The sequence below is a fragment of the Periplaneta americana genome, chromosome 6 (assembly GCF_040183065.1).
Source record: "Periplaneta americana isolate PAMFEO1 chromosome 6, P.americana_PAMFEO1_priV1, whole genome shotgun sequence".
NCBI lineage: Eukaryota > Metazoa > Arthropoda > Insecta > Blattodea > Blattidae > Periplaneta > Periplaneta americana.
The window spans coordinates 147,313,590-147,338,076 of NC_091122.1; the positions used below are offsets into that span (position 1 = coordinate 147,313,590).

The window sequence follows — 24,487 nt, forward strand, 5'->3', positions numbered from 1 at the left end:
CCCTTTCTTTCCTTAAAAATATATTGACGTTGAAGTGTTAAGATTTTTACTAATGCAAACTGCAGTCACAATGCATGTTTAGTACAATTGTGCGATTTTTCTTGCACACCTTGTAGTGGTGAAATAAATATCTAATAGACCTGCTGATTAATCTGTAGTCGATAGTAATAGCAAATGATGTGATATTTTAGTGTGTGTAAACAGTTTTTAAATTAGGAGTTAGAATTAAATTAAATTAGGAAGTTAATCAGCAATATTATGTGATTGGAAATGGTTTCCACATTTGACGATTTCCCAAAACATACGTAAACAAATTCTCAGGGACGATTTTTTTTCTTTTAGAATTTTGCCGCCCATAGGCACATGCGCATCTCCTCACCCCTATTCCCATTTCTCTTTTAGTAATGTCTGCATCTCACTTCCCTGAGGTGTTTTCTGTTGTCACTCATGACATGTCAATTTAATAAAAACATAAAGAAAAATCTTCGGTACACCATACGGTGATAGTTGTACCTTATCACAAAGATGTAGTAATTATTATTTATTTATTACTCGTAATGTCGTAATAATATTTGATTTGGCTTAGAGGATGAGGGGAGTATGTTACACTAAAACTCGGCACGCGCAATATTAAAACCACATTGCTGCGTATGTTGTATCCTAAATAATGCAAAACGTATATGTGTCAATATTCAGCAGTAATAATTAACCATTATCGTAGAATATTTCGCCATGTTACAAATGATGTTTAATCATACTCTTTTCCTCGAAAATATTGAATAACGCTACTGATTGTCTTGAGGCAAGACAAACTAACAACTATAGCCTACTAGTTTAATGATAATGATGATGATGATGATGATGATAATAATAATAATAATAATAATAATAATAATAATAATAATAATAATATAATAATAGCAACAGTAATAATAATAATAATAATAATAATATTATTATTATTATTATTATTATTATTATTATTATTATTATTATTATTATTATTATTATTATTAGAAATATTCTATCTGGGCAATATTTATGTCCACCATGGTACATAAGGTACAAATCTGTTAATAAAAGTAATTTCTCTTTTACCTACACTAAGTATGTGTGGTGTTCGAGTAAAGGAAGATAAGTCATTTTTTGTGTATTGTTTTTTAATGCACTGCATTTAGCGATTAACCCATTAATAAATAAGTGGGTAGATAAATAAATAAATGAATAAATCAAAATACAAAGGGAAAACATGGGATTAGTACTTAACAAGTCTATGGGAAAGGTCCTCTCAATCGAACATTCACCTCAGCTATTCTGAAGCACAGTGAATCAGCTGATTTGTTTCCTTCAAGGTAGGCCTATATTGTAAAAATGATGTGATATATCATACGACTAGAATGAATTACATTAAATTGATTCTTAGATTTTTTGCAGATGTGCTATAAATCGCATGATTCTTCGTGTATTATCATAATACTGGAAATATCTAAATTGAATTAGGTTAAAGAACGCATTAAATAAATAAAAAAAAGAATCCAACCAGAACTCGAACCCGAGTCGTTATACAAGCTGTCCCCAAATGTAACCACTCGACCAGTCACATGTTCTAATGTTAATTTTTTGGTCATTCTATAGACGTGGTGTTACTTATTATCAAGCTTTTTCTGATGTTTATATAACTATTTTTGTAAAAATCGTAATAATTCAGATTATAAAAAAAAAACTTTTGCACATACTGTATCCTGATTATCTCACTTTAATGCTTTAATCAGCATATGGACACGTTATATAGTCGCAATGTTGTGAACAGACAATTTTAAAGATGCTGGGCATGTGTGATGCTTTAAGTCTTAAATTTAGAAATATTCTATCTGGACAATATTTGTGTCCACTATGGTACATAAGGTACAAATCTGTTAATAAAAGTTATTTCTCTTTTACCTAACTAAGTATAGCTCAGGTGGCAGGTATGTTCATGTGCTGATCTGGGATTGCTCTCAGGCATGGGTTCGATTCCCCAGTTGCCAGTTGGATTTTTTCAACTGTAAAGGGAATGTCAGGTAATCTGTGGCAAATTCTAGGCCTCATCTCGCCAAATACCATTTTACTAATTACAGCAAACTGAAGAGAAGCGATTAGTGATTAGAAGAATTTGTAATGTGGATATGGAGAAGGATGGAGTGTGTGAAATGGACAGACAGAATAAGAAATGAAACTGTGTTGGAAAGAGTGGATGAAGAAAGAATGATGCTGAAACTGATCAGGAAGAGAAAAAGAAATTTGTAGGGTCATTGGCTGAGAAGAAACTGCCTACTGAAAGATACACTGGAAGGAATTGTGAATGGGAGAAGAGTTTGGGGCATAAGAAGATATCAGATAATAGACGACATTAAGATATATGGATTTTTTTAAATTTTAGTAGGTTATTTTACGACGCTTTATCAACATCTAAGGTTATTTAGCGTCTGAATGAGGTGAAGATGATAATGCCGGCGAAATGAAACATATATGGATCATATGCGGAGACTAAGAGGAAGGTAGAAAATAGGAAAGATTGGAGAATGCTGAGTTTGCGGTGAAAGACCTGCCATTTGGCAGAACACTGTTTATTTTTTAGTTGGTTATTTAACGACGCTGTATCAACTACTAGGTTATTTAGCGTCGATGAGATTGCTGATAGCGAGATCATATTTGGCGAGATGAGGCCAAGGATTCGCCATAGATTACCTTTCATTCACATTATGGTTGGGGAAAACCTCGGAAAAACCCAACCAGGTAATCAGCCCAAGCGGGGATCGAACCCGCGCCCTAACGCAACTTCAGACCGGCAGGCAAGCTCCTTAACCGACTGAGCCACGCCGGTGGCTAACACTGTTTATGTATATGTATCACACAGTAATTTCATTGATACTGAATAACATACTGATTTTAGTTGGTACAGCATAGTTAAATAACCAAACAAAAAACTACGTATGCATCTCAAGAAATTAAATTGCATTACAACAAGAATTTTAAGAGAAGTTGCTGTCTGTCCAACTCATCTTTACTATTACAAGATATTCGCGTTTCGAATTATTCGAATATTACGTCTGAAAATTTGAATTAAATATTACATTTTGACATTGATGTAGACCTAAACAAGAATTTGAATGGGAATAATGGCTAATTTGAATTATCCAACGTCTAATTAACCTGTCTCCACTGTTTTCTTTTTCAGGCAGTGAAACCAAAAAGTGGTGTATTTTGCTTTCTGATCACAGAAGCAAGAGAAACTACAGCATTAGAGATGCCTGACCATGAGAATACGTTTGTCCTAAAAGTGAGCATCATTTTTTTATACTTCAGTCAGATTAGCACTGTAGTATCATATTAATAAGAGCGAAATTGCTTTCATGTACTGTTCATGTATTTGTAGGCTGAGAACAACATGGAGTATGTGATTGAAGCTCATGACACAGATGATATGCGATCATGGTTGGCAACCATCAAGTACTGTATGAGGACAATGCTTCCAAATCAGGATGGAAGGTAAGCTGTGAGGTAGCGATATTCTGTATTATGTAATTTATTTTTGTATCAATATATTTTGTTAACAGGTTTATTAAAAACAGATTTGGAAGTACACGAAATAAAGTTAATGTTATTTTTATAACAAAATTTCTTGTACACTTCTTGCCATTTTTTGGACGTTGATTTTTATATTACAGCTGGGGAATAGATAATGTAGTTAGTTACTGATAGTTTGAGAAGAAATATTCTAGAATTAAGGACTCACAATTTTTTTAATTTATGAAACTAGGATAGTAATGCGACCTAGCAACTGTATTCGGAAACAATTCTTACTCTGTGAATTTTATGTCAATTACATAGATGCAGTAATGCAAGGGGAAAAACAGGCAGTTACTTATGAGAGAACGAATGCGGAAATAGGAGAAACAATTGAAATGTACAGCCTTAGACATAAAAATGACCGATCTCCTGTAGCATGAATTTGTCTAAGTCCACCTCGGGCAGTGCCTGGTTCACATGACTAGTGAAAGGGTGTTTATTTTGCACCTAATTTACTCCTTGAACATAAATGTTAAATGTTACGTTTTATTTAACAATGCTTGTAACTGCTGAGGTTATATCAGCGTCGCTGGTGTGCTGGAATTTTGTCCCGCAGGAGTTCTTTTACATGCCAGTTAATGACTGACATGAGCCTCTCGCATTTAAGCACGCTTAAATGCCATGGACCTGGCCCGGGATCGAACCCGCGACCTCGGGCATAAAAGGCCAGTGCTATAACAACTCCGCCAACCAGGCCGACCCTTGAATATATCTTCGTTATAGATTATTCATAATACTTGATCTATAAACAGATAGAAAAAGCAACAAACAAACAAAACAAAGCAGAGTCGTGCATAAGAAATATCTTCACGTGTAAACCTAAGTTTTCACGGAATCAACGGAAATCTTCCGAAGAGGACTTAGCATATAGCAGCAGGTTATTTTTTTTTTTGTCTAAGACTGTACATGAAATCATGTCCTTGCTGATGAGAGGAAGTATCTATATGAGTTCCAAGCTTGTTTACTACTCATCTCACTCTGTTTTTCGATGTCCCATTTTAAGAAATATTATATCATTTTGAAAGGAGAAAGCCGAAAATGGACGTAACCTAACAGCACAGTCTACTATATACAGTTGCGAAGCTCAATATGTAGTAAAAATGCAAACATGGGTAGTTGCCCACCACTAGGATCGCTACTATCACCTCATCATCGCAAATCTCTCTCCTAGCAGCCGACAAAATATGTTACACTTCTGTTGTCGTGTTCTTTTGGAAAAATTAACACCTTCCTTCCATTATTGAAATATTAAATGCATAAAGTTAATTTATTATTTTAATGAAGTATATTAAATTCCACCATAAACTCGAAGATACCTGCAAGAAATAAGTTAATATAATTTTTGTTTGTGCAAAACGAACTGAAATTTACTCATTCAAGATTATAGCGATAATTAACTATAAAACAAATAAATATTAATTTGCATTTCTCTTTAAAACAATAATAATGGAAATATGAATTAGTGGAGTAACTTATGTGTACTGGTACTTGCAGTGTAGGCTTACGTAGTTAACAAAGTGGGATGAGGTTAAGCAATAATAATCACACCAGAATTGGAAATAAAACGTGATCAATAAATTTCATTAAAACAAACATAATTTTTCTACGTCTTTAGTAAAATAACACATAAAAATAATAACAAATTTAATAGCTACAATTAAAAATATATCCTCTGAAAAAAAAAGTAGACCTAACCTTTATTTCTCTGGAAATTTAGCAGCCTAAGTGACAGAGCTTTAACCGGTATCTAATGTCCTTTCGGTTAGACTGAAACATTTCATTGTGAAATTTAAGGATATAATGTATTCTAACAGTCACAAAGAACTTCAAATTAACAGTTTTGTTTCTGCACAGCATACTTGTGGAAACCCAGGAACCTTTCTGAATCTTTCGGAAATCGGAAAAAGGATAACTCTGGCCTCTTTCTCTCACTGTTGCTACAGTTTATAGCACTACAAATGTCTCCTCCTTGTCCCATATTATTATTCCAATTATTATATTTTAGCCATTAACATTTTCATTATAACCAATAACGAACATTTCACAAGCATCAATGTGAAATACGCAACGAGCTAGCACTCGATAGAAATACGACACAGTCCAAAGTCGACCATGGACAGTCTATTGTTTATAGTTGCCAACCGCTTGGAGCGCTTTATCACGAGATTTGCAAAAAAACACCTCAAGCTTCGCGACTGTATATAGTAGACTGTGCTAACAGCTACCAAATGAAGGGGGGGGGGGGGGGAGAGAATGAAGCATGACAGAACAGTAACAGGGCAAAATAACCAAAGATGTTAGGAACTTGGGCAGCAAGTATGGCGAGTGGGAGACTTTGTCAATTATTTAATAGCAAAACAATTGTGCGCAGTTAAGATCAGAGCCAACAGAACCACATATAGTTTGATTCAGTATTTGTAGTTGCCACATTTGGCTTGGAAACAGCCATGTATTGATACAATGTCTCAAAACATTTTACCTGAGCTGATTAAAATATTTTGAAACACTAAAATGAGTCATTTCTTTAATCTTATATGATCCAGTGTTACAAAATATGTATGTATGTATTTATTTACACTGCAAGTGGGCAAGCACCCGGTGGCAGTGGTATATACAATATTAACAATACACAGTTAAAATGATAAACAATACACAATAAAATTTACAATACATAATACAATTTACAACACATATACAATTTTATACACAATACAATAAGAATACACAATACAATTTAACACAATAATAATAAAACAAAATAAAACACCTAATTTTACAACACAACCTACATAATTATGTATAGGTCCTACATAAGTTTCAATAGTCTTTCACTTTACTCTCATCTCATTCCCTGTAGTGGCACTATGACGCATTTCACTGACACTTTAGGACACATTTCACTGACACTCTGTAACACATTTCACTGACACTATAGAACACATTTCATTGACGCTATAAATTATCACTGATCGGAACTGTTCACTGCACTGTAAAACCATAACTTCACTGACTCACCTCGCTTCACTGATACAACAGTTCAAATAAGTCAAATAATTGCATTCTTATAAACAGAACTACATTTAAACTAAACATTTCTAGTCTAAGGCCCTCTTACACGCTATTTTTAAATAATTTACAATTCAAACCAAGTAAGTAAACTCGTCAGGCTAGATAAATACATGTCACCTTAAAAAATTAAATGTTGAATGCCACCTTAATTTTAATTTTCACTTTATACACAACTCTTTAAATTATTCTTGAATCTCCTTAAGGAAGGACAGCCCTCAAAGACCGCTGCAGGTAGGTCATTCCAATCATTTATAGTTCTATTTAAAAATGAGAATTTACCTACATCCGTTTTCTGTTTCCTACATTTGATTTTAAAATCATGATCGTTCCTACCATAGTACGTTGGCTTTTCTAACCGAGCCGTTATGTCTACCCATGCTTTCTGACCTAGATGTGCTCTATACAATGATGTTATTCTGGTTTTCCTACGTCTGTTTTCCAAAGTTTCCCATTTAAGTTCTTTTATCGTATCGTTCCCATCTTCTCTTTTACCTTTAACAAATTTAGCTGCCCTATACTGGATTCTTTCTAAGGAATTTATCTGTTATATTCTATAGGGATCCCAACACTTAGTTCCGTATTCCATTAACGGTCGCACTAATGTTAGATATGCTATTTCCCTCGATTTGGGGCTAGCCTTTCTCAAGATTCTCATAATAAAGTGAAGTGCCCTCCATGCTTTGCCTGTAACATTATCAATATGCTCTCCCCAAGAAAGTTTGGAGTTTAAATACACTCCTAGGTATTTACAACATTGTTCTTGAGGAATTACAACACCACTGAATTCGTAATTAAGACTAGTTTCCTCTCGGGTTTTACAAAATGTTATAGATTTACTTTTAGAACCATTTATTTTCATCCTATGCTTTAACGCCCAGTTGTAAATGTTATTCAAGTCTGTTTGAATAGCATCTACATCTGAATTATTTCTAATCTTTCTATAGATAATGCAGTCGTCTGCAAATAGCCTCACATTTGATGTAATATCCTGGCGTAGGTCATTTACGTATATTATAAAGAGTAATGGACCCAGAACGCTGCCCTGTGGCACCCCTGAACTTATATTTCCAATTTCCGATATTTCATGACCTACTCTAACTCTCTGGGTTCTACCTTTTAAGAATTCTTGGATCCATAGCACCACTCTTTTATCTATTCCTAGCCTACTTAACTTATCTATTAATATGTCATGTGGCACCAAATCAAATGCTTTCGAAAAGTCAATCACAACTGCATTGATTCTTCCGCCTCTATCTACCTCTTCAGCTAGATCCTGAACCAGCGACGTAATTTGACTATCACATGAGAAGCCTTCCCTAAAACCATGCTGGCGGTTGTAAAACCAGTCTTTCGCATTTAGAACATGACGAATATAATCCGATATCAAATGCTCCATGACTTTACATACGACAGATGTAAGGCTAATCGATCTGTAGTTTCCTACATCTAATTTATTTCCACCTTTATGTATGGGTACCACTATAGCTGATTTCCAGTCACATGGAATAGCAGCATTGTTTATGGAAACATGAAATATACGCATTAAGTATGGAATTATGGCCGCGGAACCTAATTTAAGAATCTCTGTAGCAATACTATCTGGTCCTCGAGACTTCCGATTTTTTAATTTCGTTATTCTCTCTCTCTAACCCCTTTGGAAGTTATTTTGAAAGTCGAATTTGGTTCACATTCACGGTCTGTGACACAACCACTCCTATCAGCGGGATTATTATTATTATTATTATTATTGAAAACCGAAATGAAATAGGAATTTAATAAGTCGGCCTTTTCTTTGTCATCAGTTATACTTTCTCCGTTCTGATTTCGTAAAAGCACTACTCCTTCATTTTTCCATTTTCTCCTGCGTACATAATTATAAAACTGTCTCCAATTGTTACTTTCATCTTCTTTTAAAATAGTTTTTAGAAAATTTTCCTGAGCTAACCTTTTTTCACACTTAAGTTTCTTAATTAATTCAATATATTTTTCCCAATGCTCATGGCTCCGTTTACGTTTGCTAAATGTGCGCCTTGTCTTTTTCTTTAAGTAGCGAATATAATTAGTGTAATATTCTGGGTCCGGATTTTTCTTAATTATTTTAGAAGGTACACATTTTACTAATGCCTCGAAAATTATACACTTAAATTTATGCCACACATTTTCCATATTTCCTTCAGTCCTTAGAAAGTCATCATGCTTTTGTCGTAGAAACGTTTGTGATTCATGGACATCGGTTTTGTTAAAATTCCAGACAGACAGTGGACTTATTCATTTACAGGATAACTTATTTAGGCCTATTAACTTACGAGTGTTAAAAATAACATTTTATTTTGTGAGTAGAGATGGTTGTGAAACGAGGCCATAGGCTGAGTGAAGCAAACCCTTGAACAAAATAAAATCATTTTAACATGTGTATAATATACTATTTTTTAGACAGCTGTTCTAGTCATGCTGTTATAGAGATAATTCTCACGACTTCTCCATTGTGCTCATTTAATAGTGAAATTTTACCACATTACAACCAGGCGGAATAGCTCGGTGGTAGAGAGCATTGGATTGTAGATTGAGAGGTCACTGGTTCAAAACCGAGTGTCACTAAATTTTCTGTAATTATATTAACGGCATTAAATAATACTGGCATTCAGTGAGCTCCAGCACATTGTGAACTGCAAGGGAACGAAACAGCAGACCTGGGAAAAGAGGGACCAAAAAAAAAAAAAAATTCCAAATCATGAATTGAATCCTCTAGATTCAAAACCCCCAAAGATCATTTTGTTCATAATAGAGTTATTCCCAAGTATTGCTTGTTAAAAATGAATTCTAATGATTTATATAGTTTGAATTAAAAAATCCACTAAGTTCAAAGGAAATGGTTTTATACATCTTGATTACACAACTTTTAACACTGTATCACTTCGGAATATGTATGATAAGAACTTTCTTGTGTTAAATATTAACGTACCTTGTTAACATGTTTCGACCTATTTTCGGTCATCTTCGGAACTGGTTGTTGTTGGTCAACACAGACATGGAAATACTGCACATCCAACCAAAAAGCCAGAAACTAAACACACTAGAACAGTATGAAATATACAGACACACGAAAACACACCCCAACGATATTCTCAACACACAACTCAATTTCAAAACACATACACTCTTTGACTCTACACTACGAACGCATCCACACAGGAAACAAGAGGCGCCAAGACCAACAACGACCAGTTCCGAAGATGACCGAAAATAGGTCGAAACATGTTAACAAGGTATGTTAATATTTAACACAAGAAAGTTCTTATCATACATATTCCGAAGGAAATGGTTTGTCGAAAGTCACTGTTAGGTTGAAAATTTCCTCTATTTTCCATCAGTTGCTGTCAGAATCCTTTAATTTGTCAAAATGGATATAGGAGATTTTGAATCAATAGAATTTAATTGTACATATCAGGTAAATTAATAATCAATAAAAATATTAAATAAGAAATAGAATCAATCAATCTTCTTAATGTATCCAGCTGTTTGCTGACAACATAAAGTCCACTATAGTCCACAGTAGTCTATTCAGTTTTTGTTTTTCATGAGAAATGAGGGGTATTTTGATCGGTGTTCATTATAGATGTCTTTTGCTAATAGCCAGAGTTGGGGTGTAGTCAATATATACTGCAGGGCTGTGTCTTCTGTAACTGGTACTGATGATTTTAATTTATTTCTTTTGTGGTTTATGGATGGACAGTATAGTAGAATGTGTTCCAGATCTTCGTCATGATTATTACACTACAGACAAGTAGAATTATCAGAAATGTGAAATCAGTGTAGGAAATAAAATAATAAAAATAGTCCCTCAAATAAGAAATAGAAGAAAGATATAAATTTGAAAGTAACAAGTTATGGTCTGTCTTGACTAATGATTCATCAGTCCCAGAATCACCTAAACATGAAGCATTGGCTGCATTTCGCATTATAACGAGACATGACTGCCTGGCTGACAGGACACCTGCATAAGATCTCCATATATCCATTTCCAGTATGTCTCTTATGCAAATAAGAAAATTCAATAATGACAGTACCGGTACATCACCTGTACAAATGCACTGTGTTAACCTCACTGCAACTGGACTCAGCATCAAAATTTTATTGGGAAACGAGAAGGAGAATGGAGACGATCCAAGTTCCAGGGCAATAGACTACTATTGCTACTACTACAGTAGAGCATCGATTATCCGAATATCGATCAACCAAAACATCGGTTAGCCAAAAGCGTTCCAGTCGGAAAATTCAAATTTGCGCGCACACCATGTAGAAGTTTCACTAGCGTTGTTTGTTAGATTTAGCTGCAAAAAAAGAGTCTCAGCTCTGAAGAAGAAAAAAAGACTTCTTTTCCTAAACTGTAGGCCTACTTTAATGACCATTTTGAACTGTACTGTATGTACAGTTTTGTGTTTAATGTCAGTGTTTCTTTGTTTCTTATTCCTTCTATGACACCAGTACAATTTGTTTTCATAAATGATCGATTATCCGAAAAATCAGTTATCTGAACACCCCTCCTCCCCAATTGTTTCGGATAATCGATGCTGTACTATACTATCATCATAACCATCACCACCATCACTTCTTTCTCTTCCTCCTCCTCTTCCTCATAATGTAATAGTCTTCGAAATTATTCATTGTTATTGAATATTTTAATTTTATTTTGTATGGATTCAAGTATCTAATAAACCACATCTGAACATCGTGATATTTTCAGGTGTCTGTGACATTTATATTGTAGCAGGAAAGAAATGGGGATGCTCTAGGAATACTTTGAACACTACATACAAAATGTTTATACAGCCAGTGCTGATATGCTGCGGAGAAATTTTAATTACTTCACCTTTCATAAACGAAATAGAATATGTTCAAAACCAAGCTCTCAGACTCATTACTGGTGGAATCAAAACAACTCCAATAGATTCTATGAGATTCCTCACTAATATTAACAGCATCAAAATGACAATAGAAGAGAAAGCACTGATTCAATATGAAAAACTTATTAGATTACCGGGAAACAATTGGCATTCATACAGTCCTCTCTGTAGATTGAAAACTCAAAAAAGTTTCATATCCATTGTTCAAGAATTAAAACAGAAAATCAATATCCCGAATTTAAAAGAAAACCTGCAAATTAAACCAAACCCTTTAACTCTATTAAATATAGAATATAATCTAAATTTAACAGAAGAAATACTGAAATCAGAAGTAAACACTGAAATACTAAAACAATTGTCTTTAGAGACAATTAATATTAGATACCCTCCACAAAACTGGCTTCATTTATACACTGACGGATCCTTGATCTCCAGAGAACAAGGTGCCGGTGCAGGTGTTACGTGCTGTCTCTTCTCACTTTATAGATCTCTTGGGTATGGAACAACAAGTTTTGATGGAGAAATCATTGCAATAAGTGAAAGTCTCAGGAATCTTCTATGCCACATCAGTAAATTTAGGAATGCAGTTATATTGTCAGACTCCAAAGCAGCTGTTCTATCAATAGTCTCTAAACACACACCTTCATCTCAAACAGCAGAAATAACTAAAATGCTCTCTCAATTAATATCACTCAATAAAAGAATTGTATTCCAATGGATACCATCCCATTGTGGAATCCTGGGAAACGAGAATGCGGATGCTTTAGCAAAGAAGGGCAGCACTGCTACTTACAAACCTGTTACTAAATCTACGTATTACTCTGTAAAAAGATTTATTAAATCTACATACTTAGACTTCAACAAACAAAATTTGATAACACAATCCCAAGGGAAAAAATGGAACTCTCTGCATCAAAATCCACAGTTAATTCCCGATTTACCACGAAAATCGTCTGTAGCTGCATTTCGATTGGCAACAGGCCATGATTGTTTGGCCAAACACCTGCATAGAATTGGAATATATCAGTCCCCTAACTGTCCATTGTGCAACTCAAACCAAGAAATGGATTCGGAACACCTCAAAATCTGTGCTTCAGTGGCTGGTCATGATAATATCTTTGAAAAATATTGGAGTGCAAGAGGTCAAATGACTTTATTGTCAAACGCCTGGCATTAGAAAACAACAACAACATATTGTATGTAACAGTTCCTCATTTTAAGATGTAACAGTATTCATGGTTTTGTGATCTTTTTGTTAATAAATAAGCAATTCATTTTCAAATTACTACGCGAAAAAAATTTGTGTTGTAAACCTTGTTAGGTTAGTGTGCTAGGTGATATTTATTATGATTATTTATTTCTGGATCTGTAGAAGTCTTCTGGCAGGAGGTGGTGAAGGAGATAGACTACGAGGGCTCGTAGATCGGGGAAATAAACCTCTAGAAGCAGGAGCTGAGGGAGGTGCTGTGGGAGGTTTGGAACATCCTCCAGAACTTCCTCCAAGACTACAAGCAGCAGCAGGGTCCAGAGCTGCAGGCAGTGACACTCCAGGACTCAGGTTATCCAGCAACAGCAACTTTGAGCTGTGTACATCCCATCCTGAATTGGAACAAGGTGAGAATTTGGGTTTAATCCTTACTGGAGCATTCATTAAAGTAACAACAGATCATCATCATCATCATGATCATCATCATCGAGAGACTTTCTTATTATGAGTCATCCAAGTATAAGCATGGAGGGCACTTCACTTTATTATGAGAATCTTGAGAATGGCTAGCCCCAAATCGAGGGAAATAGCATATCTAACATTAGTGCGACCGTTAATGGAATACGGAACTATATGTTTGGATCCCTATAGAATATATCAGATAAATTCCTTAGAAAGAATCCAGTATATGGCAGCTAAATTTGTTAAAGGTAAAAGAGAAGATGGAAACGATACGATAAAAGAACTTAAATGGGAAACTTTGGAAAACAGACGTAGGAAAACCAGAATAACATCATTGTATAGGGCATATCTAGGTCAGAAAGCATGGGTAAACATAACGGTTCGGTTAGAAAAGCCAACGTACTATGGTAGGAACGATCATGATTTTAAAATCAAATATAGGAAACAGAAAACGGATGTAGGTAAATTCTCATTTTTAAATATAACTATAAATGAGTGGAATGACCTACCTGCAGCGGTCTTTGAGGGCTGTCCTTCCTTAAGGAGATTCAAGAATAACTTAAAAAGTTGTGTATAAAGTGCAAATTAAAATTAAGGTGACATTTAACATTTAATTTTTTAAGGTGACATGTATTTATTTAGCCTGACGAGTTACTTCCTTGGTTTGAATTATAAATTATTTTAAAATAGTGTGTAAGAGGGTCTTAGACTAGAAATGTTTAGCTTAAATGTAGTTCTGTTTATAAGTATGCATAAGGGTGTAATTATTTGACTTATTTGAACTGTTGTATCAGTGAAGCGAGGTGAGTCAGTGAAGTTATGGTTTTACAGTGCAGTGAATAGTTCCAATCAGTGATAATTTATAGCGTCAATGAAATGTGTTCTATAGTGTCAGTGAAATGTGTTATAGTGTGTCAGTGAAATGTGTCCTAAAGTGTCAGTGAAATGCGTCATAGTGCTACTACAGTGAGTGAGATAAGAGTAAAGTGAAAGACTAATGAAACTTATGTAGGGCCTATATATATGTAGGTTGTATTGTAAAATTAGGTATTTTATGCTTATTATTAATTATAATTATTGTGTTAAATTGTATTGTGTATTGTATAATAAATTGTATTGTGTATTGTTCATGGTTTTATTGTGTATTGTTTATCATTTTATTGTGTATTGTTTATATTGTCTCTACCACTGCCACCGGGTGCTTGCCCACTTGCAGTGTAAATAAATACATACATACATACATACATACATACATACATACATACATACATACATACATACATACATACATACATACATACATACATACATACATACATACATACATACATACATACATACATACATACATACATACATACATACAAGGCCTCTTCCATTGATCTGTAGGGGAGACTGTTGTACCTTTGAACATTATTTGTTTTTAATTTTTGCTGCTACCTAGAGAACTCAAACTGAAGTAGATTGTAGAGAAAGCCGCTAAGTAGCTTTGGTCGTAGTTTTGGTTTGATTTATTGCAAAGTGTGAGTTTTGTGGACGAAACAATTTTTTTAGTACCAAAAGTAAACATTTCGTTCATTGATATATGTTTTCTAACAAAACCAAATTGTATTTGTTACTATCAATCAAGTGCAATGTGTTCCCTATCATCTGGTAATTAATAATATATTTTAATTTTCCATGATTTGTTCGAATCTCTAGTTTTGGGAGCCATATTTCTTTAAACATGTACCCTCTTGTACCTTTGAACACACATCATCTTGTACCATGGAACATGTTCCAAGATACATGGTATTATTGGGTTTTGTTTTTGTTTTATTTTAAGATCATGTCACAAAGTAAGTCTGTAGTTAAGAGACCCCCAATTGATCCGGATGCCTTGAAGAAAGCTCTTGAAGCAGCTATTGCTCTTCCAGGAAATAAAATTTAAATCAGAGAAGCCTGCTCTGGTGTATGATGGCAAATACTTTTTAAATATGATAGTCAGTTTTTACAGCTATATTCCCACCTATATTCCATGTGTTCCAACTTACAAGAGGGTATGTTCCAAGGTACATGAACCTGTTATACCTTCAAACACATTACATATCCCTTCATTTTATTTTTTCCATCCTTAATAGATCTGTAAAACAGGAAAATACTTACAGGAAGTTGTAAAGGAATATTAAATAATTATTTCAGGCATTTTTTTCATTAAAAAAATTTAATTTCCCAAAATTAAAAAAAAAAATAAATAAAATGTGAAAAGTGTTTCAAGGTACAACAGTCTCCCCTATCTTTCCCCCATTTCTTCTTCCAATACCTCAGTCCATTCTCTTCTTCTTCTTCCCTCTACACCCTCTTCACTTGACCACTCTATCTTGTACGAGATCAACCTAATGTTCTCTTCTCTCTGATTTTCAATTCCGGAGCTTTTCTGGGTATCCTTGATAGAACCATCTTTTTCACATGGCCATACCATTTCAGCCTTGATTTTTCAATTAAGCTTTATAATTAAGTTACATCTAATGCATCTCATTTCTTTATCTATTTCTTCTACAGGTTTCACCATTTGTCTTGATTTTTCAATTAAATGTTGTAATGAATTTACATCTAATTTATCTCAAATAGTCTCATTTCTTTATCTATTTCTTCTAAAGGTTTCACCATTTCAGTCCTGATTTTTCAATTAAGCGTTGTAATGAATTTACATCTAATTCATCTTAAATAGTCTCATTTGTTTATCTATTTCTTCTAAAGGTTTCACCATTTCAGTCCTGATTTTTCAATTAAGCGTTGTAATGAATTTACATCTAATTCGTCTCAAATAATCTCATTTCTTTATCTATTTCTTCTAAAGGTTTCACTATTTCAGTCTTGATTTTTCAGTTAAGCTTTATAATGAAGTTACATTTAATTCATCTCAAATAATCTCATTTCTTTATCTATTTCTTCTAAAGGTTTCACCATTTCAGTCCTGATTTTTCAATTAAGCGTTGTAATGAATTTACATCTAATTCATCTCAAATAATCTCATTTCTTTATATATTTCTTCTAAAGGTTTCACCATTTCAGTCTTGATTTTTCAGTTAAGCGTTGTAATGAAGTTACATCTAATTCATCTCAAATAGTCTTTCTTTTTCAACTTAGCTAGCTTGAGTCTAATTTGATAATCTCTATGTTAACAGCTGTCACTGAGCCAGAGCTAGATCTGTCTACTTCATTGCGTGAGTACCCATGGTTCCATGGGACACTGCCTCGTTCAGATGCTGCTCAGTTGGTTTTACATGAAGGGGCAGCAGGTCACGGTGTGTTCCTTGTTCGACAGAGTGAGACTCGAAAGGGTGAATTTGTCCTCACTTTCAATTTCCAGGGCAGAGCAAAGGTGAGTGGCTTACACAGTGAAACTTTGATTATTGTCATTAATTGTTTCACAAAATTGCAACGGTTATCGAAATTATAATAAAATCATTTAATCCCTATTATAAAAGGTAAAGGTATCCCCGTAACATGCCATGAAGGCACTTGGGGGGGCATGGAGGTAGAGCCCCATGCTTTCCATGACCTCGACACTAGAATGAGGTGGTGTGGTCGGCACCACGCTCTGACCGCTTTTACCCCCGGGAAAGACCCGGTACTCAATTTTATAGGAGGCTGAGTGAACCTCGGGGCCGTTCTGAAAGTTCGGCAACGAGAAAAAAATCCTGTCACCACCTGGGATCGAACCCCGGACCTTCCAGTCCGTAGCCAGCTGCTCTACCAACTGAGCTACCTGGCCGCCAATCCCTATTATAGCAACAATTTATTCTGAAAATAAAACTTAGCCACATAATAAGAAAAAGTTGGCAACCATAGATGCACTGATACTGTATACCAAAAACCCTTTACAAACAGTAGCAGGTCAAGTTGTTTACCATCCCATAATCCAGACATTCAGATCAGATTGTAACTTCAAACATTCAGTTTGCAAATGGGTGTTACACACAATATAATGGAGAAAAGTGCAATGAAAAAATAAGTTTTAAGTGTTATGTATGAAACAAAAAATAAAGCTGATGTGTACTGGGAATTTGTTTGGTTAAGGAAGAATTGAGAATCAAAACAGAAGGAGAAAAAAATTACAGATTTCTTCGAACTACATTCTTAATTGTGAGGACACTATACATTTTAATTACTTTACATTACAGTATTTTACTGCATATTTTACTATTTTCTGCAATCCAGTACAGTATTTTTATTTTTCAAAATGATAAAAAAAGCAAGAACAGTGTGAAGTCTTTAAGAGGTTAGGTACAGCTTACAGCAGTAAAATTTTGGAAATATTCAACATTTTTCCTCCCCATTACTGTATTTTGTACAATGATAAAAATTAGTATGTGTAAAACACTGTCCTTCTGCTATATGAAAAAAATATTTTTACGATTAAAAAAAAAATTATTTACATTTTTTTCAAAATTCAGTTCACTGTGCAGTGATGAAACATTTCCCACATAACTTAAAAAGTGTCCAACATTCTATGATGAAATTTTTTGTGTGTATTTATGCATGTCATATCTACAATATGACGCAAGACCTCTTCTCTACTTTTGATAGATTGTCTGATAAAAAATAAATTCTTTAAAAAAATGGTCAAATATCAGTATTTTATTCTAACACAAAATAAAAAATATGTATAAATAATTTTTTTAATCGTAAAAATATTTTTTTCATATAGCAGAAGGACAGTGTTTTACACATACTAATTTTCATTGTTGTACAAGATACAGTAATGGAGGAAAAAAATGTTTAATATTTCCAAAAATTATACTGCTGCAAGCTGTACCTAACCCCTTGAGGTAGTTGTAGTACTGAACACCTATGTAGTATTACAAATTGAATTACAGTGGTGTACTAAATACATAGTACTAGTATTGTGAATGTATGTCTTCTTCGAATTTTATTTACTGTAGGCCTATTTATTTATTTTTTTTCTTATAGTGATACACTATTAACATCATTTCTTTGGTCCTTTAAATGATATTATAACCAAGTTCAACTGTGTTATTATTATTATTATTATTATTATTATTATTATTATTATTATTATGCATATAGAGTGTTAGTTGGGAGACCGGAGGGAAAAAGACCTTTAGGGAGGCCGAGACGTAGATGGGAGGATAATATTAAAATGGATTTGAGGGAGGTGGGGTATGATGATAGAGACTGGCTTAATCTTGCACGGGATAGGGACCGATGGCGGGCTTATGTGAGGGCGGCAATGAACCTTCGGGTTCCTTAAAAGCCATTTGTAAGTAAGTATTATTATTATTATTATTATTATTATTATTATTATTATTATTATTATTATACCATCATCATCATCATTCAAGAGCTTTTGAATCTTCATTAGTGTTTACCCTATATTTTGAACTTCTTTCGACCTCACACTAGAATCAGAACCTTTTTCAATATGTGGCACACTAAAGGTGTAATTAAAAATCTCCCCGGCACACTCAAAGAATCTAAACCCGTGGTTCCCAATCGGGGGGAATTTTGAGGGATTTTGGAGGGAATGTCTTTACTGAATGTTGATTTGTGCTGCGTTCTCTAAATGTTGACTCTAGTGGGCTCACTTTTATATTACTCTTTTTACTTTTATTTTTCCAATTTTTACTACAACCTTTACTATTTTAATTTTCTCGCGACAGAGAAGGTTGAGAAAGGTTGCACTAGATGGATAAATGGTGTGAGACTTCCATGAAATGAGGTCAGTACTTCACTCCTCCATCTAAGACAATGCAGGACACCACATTGACAGTAGATAAACATTTAGGCAGGATTGGAACCTGTGGTGGTAGCCTCCATAGAGTATTAAAACTACAATTTGTGACTCTAATGACAAATAACTGAATTACATTTATTCTCGTAGAATAAATTGACTTATGTGTGTTTATTTGAGATGGCCAGACGTTTGAGATGGGCAGGGCATGTAGCACGTATGGGCGAATCCAGAAATGCATATAGAGTGTTAGTTGGGAGGCCAGACGGAAAAAGACCTTTAGGGAGGCCGAGACGTAGATGGGAAGATAATATTAAAATGGATTTGAGGGAGATGGGATATGATGACAGAGAATGGATTAATCTTGCTCAGGATAGGGACCAATGGCAGGCTTATGTGAGGGCGGCAATGAACTTCCGGGTTCCTTAAAAGCCAGTAAGTAAGTATGTGTGTTTATTTTATTTCTTTATTAGTTTGCATTTGTAATTCGTTCTGTTACTGCACTATGGTTACAGCACCTCCGAATGACACTGAACGACCAAGGGCAGTGCAGAGTCCAGCATCTGTGGTTCCCTGCAATATTCGATATGTTAGAACATTTCCGTCAGCACCCAATTCCACTAGAATCTGGAGGAACTGCAGATGTAACTTTGACTGAATTTGTAGTGGCAACAGTGTTGCCTTCTACCGCAGGACGAGGAGCTGCTGGAAGTGGACAGCCAGCCAATGCTGAAACAAGAAGGCCGCCTGTCCCACCTGAACCTCGAGAGGTTAGTACCTTCGTTTCTATCTGGGTTACATATTTAACAAGCAAATTTTTAAAAAATCCACTTATAAGAACTCATATATTAAACTTTTTTAATGAATGTCTTAATGTTTTGTTATTAGTATTTCGTATTTGAGTATTACCTATAAATGCGGAGAAATAAAATATTTTCTTAGTAAAAAATTGAAAAATAAGGAACTTTTAATTTTGAATATGCATGTATAAAAGTAACGTTTGTATATTCTACATAAAGAGATATAAAAGAAATATCTTCTCATAACACAAGAGTGAAAGTTAAATATCATTTTAATTTATACTACGATTATTACGAGGCGCGTCCATAAAGTAACTTTCTCACTCGTCCCACAGCTAGCAAACCAAATGTTGCGCAAAGCGACTGGTGTACGTGATAGAGTAATGTCCTGGCATGGCGCATGCGCTAGCGGAACTTCCTGAGTGCTCTCAGTAGCTTCGTTGCATTGGTTGAAGATGGATGCTCCTATTCCAGCTCCCGCCATGTGTGAAGTGCGTTCAGTGATAAAGTTTTTGAATGCACAGGGCATAGTAAAAAAAAAAGGTATCCCCGTAACATGCCATGAAGGCACTTGGGGGGCATGGAGGTAGAGCCCCATGCTTTCCATGACCTCGGCACTAGAATGAGGTGGTGTGGTCGGCACCACGCTCTGACCGCCTTAGTGCCGATTGAAATTTATCGTAAGCTGTGCCAGATCTATGGGCCTAAGGTCATGAGCAAGCAGATGGTGCATTGCTCCACAAGGTCGTCTGTGATGATGGTTGGCCTCCCACTGCGCTCCTCGTCATGCACATTTTGGCATCCTGCTGAAAATTGTCTACAGCAGCAACGCACCATCTGCTTGCCCATAGACCTGGCACAGCTGACGATCAATTTCAATCTGTGCTATGCCCTGTGCATTCAAAAACTTTATCACTGACCACACTTCACACTCGGTGGGAGCTAGAATAGGAACGCCCATCTTCAACCAATGCAACGAAGCTACTGAGAGCACTCGGGAAGTTCTGCTAGCGCATGCGCCATGCCAGGACATTACTCTATCACGTACAAGCAGTCGCTTCGCGCAAAGTATGGTTTGCTAGCTGTGGGACGAGTGGGAAAGTTACTTTATGGACGCGCCTGGTACAATAAACATCTATAATACATTTTAGCTCTATAGTTAGGTGCTTCTTATCAGTAAATATATTAGATAAAAGAGCTTTCGAGTGAAGCCAGTGAAGAAATTTGAAGTTGTATTTATGATAACAAATAACTTAATTTTATTGGTATAAAATTACTTCACATTCTACAAAACGGAAGTTCATCATCTTGTTTGGCTGCTTGGTAATTAATGTGCGTCTCCTGAATAATAGTTGACAAAAGTAAATTATAAACATTAATGTAATATGCAACATAATGAAAGAAATTGAATTATTGCGAAACTCGTAAAATACAACAGTTGCGAAAATAATATTGACTATTATTATTACTATTAATTCTGCTAGAATTCTTAGAAAAAAAAGAAAAAGGATTGAACCAAGAGTATTTTCTGAAAGTATGAACCTTAAGGACTAGTTCAAAATTAATGTTCTAAATTAATTCAAAAGTATATAATTATATTAGTTTACTTTGCTGCTGTTTTTCTATTTAATACAGTGCCAGTTCGTTGTCTTTCAGTGATTCTGCTTCTTGCAGCCCAATAGAATTTGGCGAGGGTGTAAATTTGTTTTCAAAATGACTTTTGTCCTAATAGTTGCACGTTAAACAAAGGCAGGAAAGAATTACATGAATTACAATATTTTATCTTCCTAAATGACATTGTTTATCATTATGTCTCAGATAGTTGTCTGTCTGCATAACTGATTCCTGAACAGTTGGGAACAAAATATTCTTCATACTACTGTGGTTACTTAGCTTTAATGCGATTAAAGTGTAATCATGATTTTGTGAAGGAAATGAGATTGCCATAGTGGTTTTATTTATTATTATGTAGAATATATAACAAAGAATGTTCCATTTTACTTTTATTCATTTATCAATGTTTAAATTATTCAGGAATCATTCTATCTTCCGCACTTGAAACTGTTTATAATTTTCTCTTGAAATTATTTTGTACAATTTTGTAAAGCTAATTTTTTTTCTTTGTATATTGAAGAACATCGAGTGGCCATGTGTTTAGGTGAGTAGTCATTGACATTTTGTGCACTGTAAATAATTTATTAGTTAGACTCGTATAACGAAAACAATTGCTGTCACAACAGATTAATAAACTCTTAAGTTTTCTTTAAACTACTGAATTAATATAGCCTAGTTAATGAAGTTCGTGAGTGTAAAGTTACTTGTCATTAGTCATGATACATCATTGCTTTCAAGTTATTATATTCGGTACTTTAAAGCACCTGTATCATCCTTTTTCTCGAAAACGACATGACACTGCGTTTTTGTGGGTAAAAAAAAATAAATAAATAAAGTAACCAAAATCTATATAAAGAATTGATTGATGTACTTCCAGTTTCTGAAACAAACTGGAAGTAGGGGTAACCAGTCAACTTTGAACTTTCCTAGGCTGTGGAAGGTGTCTTTGATAGGATTTTTAAAAATAAACAATTTTTCTATTATAACTTTCATTCTTTATTCACAGTCAAAGTAAAGAAAGAAAAATAAATTGTAAATATAGTATCTCCATTCCAATTATGAGACACGCTGTGATAGTGGAAATCTTTATGTACTATTTCAGTACAGGAGTGCATTGGCTGGGTCAGTGCCATTTGGTAGTTTGTTTCTGAGCAAAAGGACATTGCAAAGCACCAAACCACTACAATCAGTTAACTGCTATTACTCAGAACTAGTACAGTACAGGTATTGCAGGCCTCTAAAGCAAATCAATTGACAATCAACAAGTCAGTTTTTGATATTCTTTTATTTTGCATGATGATAGTCAATTCTGATTTTTTCAATATCAGTAGTCTTCTACATATGCTTTTCCTTTTTGGAAAATGTCATTTAACAAAGAAGTGTTCAACATGCCAATGCCTTAGAACTGCAAAGCAGCTGTACATGTTTACTCAGAGGATACCTACAGTGCATCTGTCACTCTTACATGTTTTCCAACATCTTGCAAATTGTGTGCACACAACCAATTTGACGCAGCTGAAACACAACAACGGTGATTGTATCAGGGAACCTGTGTGAAATGAGAAGATGGTTGATGTTCTCACTGTGGTGGTGGTTAATTCTCACTACTCCACAAAGAAGATTGCTCATGACTCAGGATTGCTTCACAGTACTGTGTGGAGAATTCTCAATGGTAATCACTTCCATCTAGATCACGTTCATCTCCAACAAAAACATGGGAGAAATGACTTTCAGAATCGCGTTGATACTGCAACTGTTTCGTAAACAAGAACAGTGCTTTACAACGCAACACACTATAGACTGACGGAACCACTTTAAGAAGTAATGGGTAGGTTAACATCCATAATGCCCTCTACTGGTCTGCTGTTAATCCAACAAGCTATGTTAAGTAGATAACCAGCATGTGTGGAGCCTCAATATATGGTGTGGCCTCCTTAGACACTGTGCCATAGGACGATAATTTTTTGAAATGATGCAATGTACCAATTGTTCGGTGATGCTCCTCAAGCTGTAAGGGTAACAATGTGACTTAAATAGGATGGCAATCCAGCTCCTTTTCACTCATGGCTCGACAGCTTGCTGACCAACTATTTCCCGAATGGTGGATTGGACCAGGAGGACCAGTAGCTTGGCCAGCCCACTCTCCTGATTTATCTCCAAATGACTTTTTGTGGGGGCAAATTAAAGAAATTGTCTACCATGTGTGCCCAAAAATAAGGGAAGACATGAAAGAAAGCAATAGAGCAGCTTGTGGAGTCCTCTGAGCAACACAGGATGTGAATTGTTTGGCACAGGGTGGTGGACGTTTTCAGTTATGAAGAGTGTTATGTGAGAATGAGTGTTCACAATATCACAATAATTTATTTTTTTCATTACAGCATATCTCATAACCAAAACAGATATATTATATTTATAATTTCTTTTTCTTTTCTCTTTGTTTGTGAATAAATAATTAAAATTAAAACAAAAGTTTTAGTAAAAGTTAATTCTTTTTAGAATTCCTAACCAAAGATACTGTACACGACCTAGTTCTAATTTGAAAATTCGAAGTTGATTCTGGTTACCCCTACTTCTGGAAAATGGAAGTACATTCTTTATATAGGTTTTGGCTAATGCATTTTTTCGCGAATACCCAGTATCATGTCGTTTTCAAGAAAAAAAAAAGAGTGATACAGGTGCTGAGTGCTTTCAAGCACCTTGCATAAGATATGTCTCTGTGCTTAAGTATTTTATTTTATGTAGTTACATTTTTATATATTCCCAATTTGCTGCTGTACTAACGGTGAGAGATTAGAAATTACAGGTAGTCTAATATTTTCTAGACAAAGCAAATAATATTTGTATAATATTTTGAGAAATTGTTATCATGACAGATAGCGTAATATTTCCAAAACAATGAACTTCTGAACAGTGCTAGCAGTATATGTGCAGTATATTGAGAAACTAGAAATATGGCAGCCTAATATTTCCTAAATAATAATAATAATTTTCGTGTAATATACTGAGAAGTTAGACATACGACAGAGAAGGGTAATATTTGAAAACTAAGGTTATCAATATTTGTGTAATATATTGAGAAGAATAG

At 34.6% G+C, this 24,487-nt stretch overlaps 1 protein-coding gene across 3 annotated transcripts in view; it reads left to right on the top strand.

Annotated features, from left to right (window-relative positions):
• Positions 1-24,487, top strand: part of Lnk (SH2B adapter-like protein Lnk) — a 59,889-nt gene that overhangs the window by 2,042 nt on the left and 33,360 nt on the right. For all 3 annotated transcript variants that reach the window (XR_011332718.1, XM_069829255.1, XM_069829256.1), the window contains exons 2-6: positions 3,218-3,319; positions 3,416-3,528; positions 12,955-13,196; positions 16,419-16,615; positions 19,504-19,758. Coding sequence is in view for 2 of the 3 variants with exons in the window: in XM_069829255.1 (XP_069685356.1) it covers positions 3,218-3,319; positions 3,416-3,528; positions 12,955-13,196; positions 16,419-16,615; positions 19,504-19,758 (909 nt within the window). In the remaining variant the exon portion in view is untranslated. The remainder of the gene's footprint in view (positions 1-3,217; positions 3,320-3,415; positions 3,529-12,954; positions 13,197-16,418; positions 16,616-19,503; positions 19,759-24,487) is intronic.